Consider the following 8316-nt stretch of genomic DNA (forward strand, 5'->3'; position numbering starts at 1 on the left):
CCCCCCCCCCCCCACACACACTACTTTATGGTGCTGGTGCCCTGCCCTTGCCCATGCTGTTGCCTCTCACTCCCAAGCCACAGCTCCCTGCCACCCTGCTGATGCCCCTCACTCCTGACCCTCAGCCCTCTGCCCCGCTCCCCTGTCAAGCCCTGCCAGAGGGGGGGCCCCCAGCTGCCAAAGCTATAGGACAATCCTGCCTGCTTCCTGCTTTGTGGGTGCCAGCCAGCTGCACCTGAGGTGTGGTGCAGGAGAGTGGGGCAGGGAGGCTCAGTGCTGCTGCCAGGAGCCCTGTGTCAGCTGTGCCGCCATGGTAAGGTGCCCCCTGCCCTGCCAGCAGCAGTGGGTGCAGCGTCAGGGAATTGTGCCTCCCCCCTGCTGCTGTTGGCAGGGCAGGAGTCACCTTTTCCATGGCAATGCAGCTGGCATGGGGCTTGCAGTGGCAGCTGCAGCGGTGGTGGCAGTGATGAGCCTCCTGGCCCTACTCCACCCTTCCACACCAGGTCCCAGCTGTTAGGCTGCAGAGGCTGCCAGGCTGAAGTCCTGTGCTGTGTTGTGGACTCGCAAATATGGGGGAGGGTATGTGCCTCCCCCCGCATATTCCCCTAACATGTTGTGGGGAGCTGCTCCACCCCTTGTAGCTTCCCTGCAGAGTCCTGCAGCTGTGCATTCCTGCTCAAGCCTCAGGCACCGCCCTGACTGGGTAGTGCCGCCAACCCTGTTCTAATACCTCCCTCACTATGGCTGCCACTGCCTCAATCTGCCCCCCTCCAATCCCCCTTCCCATATCGCCTATCCCGCCTTGTAAACATACCTGCAGGAGCTGCTCTCTGCTGCTGCTCTGGGGCTGTATTCCCAGCCACATGTATGCGTGCATGTGCACATGCTACCCCTTGTGTAGTGTTCTCCCCAGCCCCTTGCAGGCTGGAATTCTGCCAGCCTGCAAGGGGAGGTCTCTGTTTTCCTACATCTTTCTCCTTTTAAAGATAAACTGCATTTTTTCCATAGCAAAAGAAAAACCTGGAACCGTGTTCATAAGTTAAGAAACAGCACTGAGGTTACTCCTTCCGTAACTTATTCATTTGCTTTCCCTTGAGTTGTAGAACCCTGGAAGCCATGCTATTTGAACTATGTAAGTTATTTTTCCTACGGTGCAATTAATAAAGTGTTCTAGGAATTACAATTCCCAAGTCTTACTGAGTCACCTTTGTGTCACCTAGGTCCAGAAGAGCCAAAAAGCTATTTAGATATGTGGCTTTATTTATTTATTTATTTACTCTCCCCCCCCCCTTTTTTTTTTCTAGTGAGATTTAGGTGCCTAAATATATTTATGGCCTGCAGTTTAGTCAGTCAGTCTCTCTTCCCTTCTTTCTCAGTCCTCTCCACTGCTAAATGAGTTTAGTAGTATTTATATCACCTGGGTGGTGATTAATTGCTGATGGACTTGCATAGCACTTCTCAAAGTACAGTTTATTCTTATTTTCACTGTTGAAAGCTGTTTAGAGTATGAATGTAATGAACAGTTAGAGATGGGTGTTGGTGGGATAGGATCCAGCAAAAACTTTCCTTGGCTTCCAGTATTGTGCAAGTTCCATACAATCATTATCTGGCTTTCTGGTAGACTGACATTTTTCAGAAGAAAACATTGACATTCTATTGCAGTCAGATGTCTTCCTCTTCAACCCAACTTCCATTTTTTTCATTCCTTTTTTTTCAAAAAAAAAAGGAAATCACAGAACTTCTATGACATTGTTTGGCATCTTAAACCCACAAAATCAAAACAGCACTGAGTTAATCTTCCTGGGGCAGCACTGATAAATATTGACCTTGCCAAATATTAGATAACATTATGCTGTGTAATATATTTACTTAATGTGGGACCCTGTAACGATGAATACATTCAAGGGATTAGGTTTTTATAGGAACTTTAAGCTCAACATTTTTTGGTTTTATAACTTCTACCACAATACTACTTTTTCTGTTCAGTGTGAATATATTTCCCTGTTTTTGGTTGGTTCACTTTTAAACTTGTATTTATTGCTTCTTAACGATTGTTGCAGGGCACTGTGTGCACCTGCCACTTTAAGGCCCTGGAGCTGGCAGCCTTCAGGTGCCTAATGAGGGCAGCCATTTTAGGTTCAGGGCTGCCTATATAACCAAGGCAGTTTGGGTGCTGGAGGTCAGGCAACAACACTGCCTGGCCAGAGGTCTGCTGAGTTTCACCTGGAGGTAAGGGAGGAGCTGTAGGGGATGATAGGAGGCTCCTGGTCCTGGGTACGACCTAAAACTACACCCTGCCGGGAGCGGATGGCCTGGTGGGCCTCCCAGTAGCGCGGGAGCCCCTAGGAAATGCCAGGCCAGTGATCATTCTGGTGAAAGGCAGGTCAGGGTGCCATAATTCCTAGCCCTCACCTTCGGGTGGGTCGCGTTCCATCGGGTTCCATCGGAGGTAGTTGTGGGGGTGCAAGCCCTGAGGAGGAGAGTTGGAGGCCAGGTGTGGCCAAGGCCGCCTGAGCCCTGCAGGGGTTCGAGACCCGGAGCTGGAGAGTTGGGGCCAGACATGGCTGCGGCCACCTGAGCCCCTCCCAAGGAGGGAAGCCCTGAGACCCCGAGTAGAGGGGGCATTACAAGCAGTGAGAAGCCCCCAGTGTTAGGGGGGGGCAGCGCTGGGAAGCCCCCAGTGTGAGGGGGCAGCGCTGGGAACTGAGGCGGCAGCAATGAGAACCTCCAGTAGAAGCCCCAGTGTGAGGGGCAGAGATGTGGAGCCCAGTGAGGGAAGAACGGGGGCTCAGCCAGAGAGTGAGAGAGCTGAGTCCTGATCCCAGTAAGTCCTCCAATGCGGGGAGGCAGAGTTTGGGTCAAATACAATATCTGAGCCCCAGCTGAGAGGGGGCAGTGCTGAGGAGTCCCAGTTGAGAGGGGGGCAGTGCTCAGAAGCCCCAGGGAGAGGGCAATGTGGAGCCCGGTGGAGGGAAGAATGGGGGATCAGCCAGAGAGAGCGAGAGCTGAGTCCTGACCCTGATAAGTCCTCCACCGTTGGGAGGCAGAGTGTGGGTTAAAGATAACACTGGTCGTAGCACCATGACCTGCTGCCTGGGGGGGGGGAGTGAGAGTCCCCTGTGAGACCCTGAGGCACCAGTCATGGTGTGAGGTACCCCAGCTCCCCATGTCTGTGAAGGAGGACCCAGAGAGGGAGACCTTGGGAAAAGAGTATGGGTCATACAGCGAGGCCTGCCAGAGCTTCCCCTGACTGGCCCAGGCAGGAGCCAGGACCAGGAGGGTCAGAAGGGCAAGGAGGCCCACCAAGAGGGACGCCCAAGAGCTAGGGGTCCCAGCTGGCCTGGGGTAGGCCGGGGCTAGTATGAGCTGAAGGTCTCAGTGAGGGGACCACACCCGAAGGGGAACCGGTGGCAGGGAAATATATGGCCCAGTATGACAGAGGCAGAGTCCACCTGAAGGGAGGAACCCAGGTGGGGTCCTACAGCAGGATTCTGCTGGCGGACTGGGGGACTGGCGCATATGAAAACATTGTGAGGTCATCTGCAAGGCTTGGGCTGCGGTGTAGGGGAGGAATAGAACTGCAGATAGCGCCCCTTAGCAGCGGGTCAGAAAATGGATAGCCTCCCACTTTATTAACAACCTTATTAATTAATTAAGATCAAGGCATGGTGGGCAAGAAGGCAGGCAGTTAGCCCAAGAACAGGTGGGCAGGCTGTGCTGAGATCGGCCCCAAACAGGCCCCCTGTTACAACGATAAAAGCAATAAAAATGAAAATGTAGCCTTTGCTATGTACATAAGCCTGCTGGGGGGGAGGTGGGCATTTTACTATCTGTGTACTTTGCCACTAGGGCTTATGCAGCATGGGTCGAGGCAGTGGAGGGGCTTGCTACCCACAAGAACAGTGCAGGGGGGTTGCCTGTGGGATGGCAGCAGTAAGGGACTTGCATGGGAGGGTGGGCTTGGGCCACTTGTGCAGTGGCAGGTGGCCTTGTGTGGCATGCGGGGGGATTGCTTATACTATGCAGCAGTGGGGTGGGAGGAAGAGGCCTTTTTTTTTTTTTTTTTACTTACAGTGATGGTAGCGAGGAGTTTGTATTGCTCACGCAGCAGTAGCAAGTAGGGATCCTGGGAGCCTGCAGGGTGACTCTAGCCTTGTAAACAGGGCAGCATGTGGCCCCAGCCCTCTGAAGTTGGGCAGGACAGCCCTGACTTAAGGTTTCAGTTTTCTTTTGTAGGTGCAGCCAGTAAGTTGTCAAGCAGGTAGAGTATTGGAAAGTTTTAGCTTGATAGTTCCTGTTGAGGCTGTATTGGTTAGAGTTAATCAAGACTCTTGAAGCTGAACATAAAGGGAATCTCTTCTATCCTTGAAATTTGGTTTCCATAGATATAACAATTAAGAGCCTTCCTAAAAGTGGGAAATAAATTGGCAAAAGAAAACAGTGGCCGGATAAAATGGACCTGCCAAGGTTAATTGTTACAGTTAGGTTTGAAAAAAGTATGTCCATTCTGAAGTTTTTGTCATCTTTGCACCAAAAAAGTGTGTCTCTTTCCCCCTTAAATTCTAATTGTTAGGAATGAATACAATGCAGTAAAATAAAAAGAACTTACTGAAATTACCTGACACAACAGTACCTCATCATGGCTATTCAAGCAATTAGTTTCTTTCTTGGGGGAGAGAACACACATTCTCATAGACTCCCTCCCCACACTCTATGGCTGTAAACTAGAAACTACGCTATTGGAGCAGTTGCACTTTTAAAACTATTACTTTATAGGCTTTGACAAGGTTTCTGTAAACATATTTCACATGTAGGTGTTTTTGGATTAATCTGATTTTGGCTTCAGAATTGATTGGCTGGAAGAGTCATGAGAGCTGAAAGTCAGAAAAACTTCTGAGACATTCAGATGTAAATGAGAAGTAATGACTGGTAAATTGAGGTAGAAATCTGTTTTCCTGGGCAGAAGAAATGACCTTATTTATGTGATTTTTCTGATTGCAGGCAATGGTGGCTTGTTATCCAGGCAATGGAACAGGATATGTGCGTCATGTTGATAATCCAAATGGAGATGGAAGATGTGTGACATGTATATATTATCTTAATAAAGACTGGGATGCCAAGGTATGTAATTTTTCTTCCTGTATAAAAAAAGGTTTTAGAGTATGTTTTGTTGTGCATGTTATATGCATGCTGATTCCTGCTCCTGGCTCTTAAAGTTCAAAACATGCTTCATATCATTTCAAATTTGCTGAAATCCTTTACCTTAAAGTAATTTGAAATTGTAGGTGAGAAGTACTAGATATCAAGCACCAATTTTGGTGGGTTTTTTGGTGGGTTTCTAGAAGGCTAGAGGGGAAGTAACTAACAAGATTAATATTACATAAATGGAACAAACGGCTCTTGTGCCCAATTAGTATTAAAAAAAAATAACAGGAGAGGGAGCAGAAGTCATCTTAGAAATGCATCTAAAAGCAAATGCTTTGCTTCGATTTTGTTTCCTGTGTTGCTGCTTTAAAAAAAAAAAAAAAAAAGACTGTTTAAACACCCCTTCTGCCTAAGGAGGATTTGGGAAGGCAGAAGCTAAAAGTTGACTTACCATCTTTCTCACTTTGGGAGCCTGTAATATCTCCTTTCTGGAATCTAATACTCTTCAAATCATGAGAGAAAGCCAAGTATGTCATAAAGGCCACTCTCCTCTTGATGCTATTTCAGTAAGTGTACACTGGAATCAATTTTTCATAAAGATATTGGATGCTGTCCAGCGTCACGTGTTTAGAATTAATTCTGGTTTTAACTTTTGTGCACAGTACTGCTTACAAGTTACAATGAAGGAAGTGAGAGAGAGCACAGCTCTGTTGCACAAAGGTGAAAGGCCTTCCTAACATCCTTGTATTTCCAGTTCTTTCTACTATCCTCACTCTTCTTGCTAAGAGGAATTGTCATCTGAAATGGTAGTTTATTTCAGGCCAGCCACTGCTGCAAAGGCTTTACCAGTAGAGTTATACCAGTAAAGCCCCTGGTGAGAGTGCTTATATTGGCTTATATTTGCTGGTATAGTTAAACCATCTCCCTAAATTGCACAAGCTGTTCTGGCAGAGACTTGCACTGATTTGAGCCAAATCTCCACTAGGGGGATTTCCTGAATAGATCAATTAGGGCATGGACAAATGGCCATTTATAGCGGTTTCCAAAGGGGAGAGGAAGCTGCTGCTGCAGTAGCTGTTACGCCATAACAGTTGCTTGCTGTGAGCCTGTAGCCATGCAAGTTGTAGGAAAACCACTCCAACTTTAACCTTGCTTTATCTAGGGTCAAAAAGCCCTTGTGCGTTCCCAAGCAGCAGATTCCCTTTCCCTTTGGAAGCTGCTAAAAATGTATGTTTGTACATGCACCTAGAGCTGCAATTTTAGTTTCATGCTACTTACACAGCTGTACTGGTAACTCCAGCAGTGTAACATGGCCCTAAAATTTGCCTTACTGCTTGTTACTTTCCATGGCTAAGAGCAAAGTCCAGAGGTGTGGGGGGGAAAATGGGACATCATTTAAACAAACAAAACAAACATAAACGCCATACTGGGTCACATTTTTGGTCCATGTAGCCCAGTATCCTGTCTCTGATAGTGGCAGGAGTGGATGCTTTTGAGCAGGGGTGTCAAACTCTCACCATATGCCCCAGGCAGGATCCAGACCGTGGGGCTCTGCAGGCCAGATCCAGCCCCAACCTGGGGCACAAAGAGATGTCAGGTCCAGCCCCTGCCGCATGCTGCTGGAGCCAGAGCTGCAGCTGTTGTTACCTTGTGGCCCCTGCTGCAGCAGCAGCAGTCCCTTCTCTGGCACAGGACACACAGCTACCTCGGCCATGTGCTCTGCACTGTGGTAGCAGCTCCAGCTGTAGCCCCTACATTGGGCACATGCTGGCAGCTGGGCAGATAGGACCCCAGCAATGATGACTGGTGAAGTTGCCAGAGGGTGACTGTGTCATCCCTCTTGCCCTCCTACCACCAATTGCCATTTCCACCAAGGCTTTCAGACCCTGGATTCTGCAAAGCCATGCACCCCAATGTCCTGCCAGTAATCTGGCGGGCTGGATAGAGCAGGATCTGGCTCTTAGACCAGTGTTTCTCAGCCATTTAAGTAGCAAGTACCTGCTAACTTCTGAAAAATGTAATAAGTACCCCAACACTCATTTTTCCAGGGGGTTTTATATCTACAGACTAATGTATGCCATATGTTGGAAACATGTGATATGACAGATGTGGAGAAGCTTGAGAGAGTCCAGAGAAGAGCCATGTGCATGATCAGAGGTCAGGAAAACAGACCTTACAATGACAGGCTGAGAGCTATGGGACTCTTTAGCCTGGAATAGCGCAGGCTGATGGGCGATCTGATGGCCACCTATAAGTTTATCAGGGGTGTTCACCAGGATCTGGGGGAACGATTGGTCACCAGAGCGCACTGAGGAATGACAATGTTGAATGACTATAAACGCCAGCAAGCCTGTATCAGGCTGGACGTAAGGAAGAATTTCTTCACTGACCGAGCCCCCAAGGTCTGGAATAGCCTGCCACTGGAGGTGGTTCATGCACCTACCTTGAATGCCTTCAAGAGAAATTTGGAGGCTTATCTTGCTGGGATCCTATGCCCCAGCTGACTTCCTGCCTCTTGGGCAGGGGGCTGGACTCGATGATCTTCCAAGGTCCCTTCCAGCCCTAACGTCTATGAAATCTGGTGTGGGTAAGGTTTCCCACCTTTTACACCAGGGGTGCACAACTCAAGTATGTACCTGAGCTAGAGGTGATGTTGCCAAAGCTAGGAGGGCAGAACTGCCAGATTATTACTGGGGAATTTAAAGTGCTGTGCCGTGCACCAAATTTTTTGCCATAGTTTTGAGAGGAGGAAGGGGAGAGAGAGAGAAGAAAAGAGGGCGAGAGAGACGGACAGACAAGGAGGCAGCTGCTGCCAGCTGTTCCCAGCAGGCAGCTGGGAGGCTGCAAGCCCTGCTGGGAGCAGCCCAGACTCTGGTAGGCAGCAGCTGCCCAGAGACTGGGCTGGCTGCAGCCAGGCAGCTCTGGCATTGTGCACCTAGAAGTGCAGTCTGAGGCAGCACAGCCCAGAAAAGCCCGGTGCTGCTGCCAGCCCTTGCCTGTAGCCAGCCTGGGCTCTGGACAGCTGCAGCAGGCAGGCTGCAAACAGCTGCCCAGAGCCCAGGCTGGCTACAGGTGGAGTCCGACAGCGGCACTGGGCTTTTCCTGGCATTCGGCGGCGGCACTGGGGGGCAGTGGCATGACTGGACCTTGCCATGAAAGCTTCTGGGGAAC

At 49.4% G+C, this 8316-nt stretch overlaps 1 protein-coding gene across 1 annotated transcript in view; it reads left to right on the forward strand.

The window, feature by feature from the left end:
• The window catches only part of EGLN1 (egl-9 family hypoxia inducible factor 1), a gene marked incomplete at its 5' end in the record, with an annotated part of 54220 nt that overhangs the window by 36327 nt on the left and 9577 nt on the right, over positions 1-8316 (forward strand). The window contains one exon of the mRNA XM_019526725.1: positions 5002-5121. Coding sequence (XP_019382270.1) covers positions 5002-5121 — 120 coding nt within the window. The remainder of the gene's footprint in view (positions 1-5001; positions 5122-8316) is intronic.

Source organism: Gavialis gangeticus, unplaced genomic scaffold (assembly GCF_001723915.1).
Source record: "Gavialis gangeticus isolate Ggan-Ray unplaced genomic scaffold, GavGan_comp1, whole genome shotgun sequence".
In the NCBI taxonomy this organism is placed as follows: Eukaryota; Metazoa; Chordata; order Crocodylia; family Gavialidae; genus Gavialis; species Gavialis gangeticus.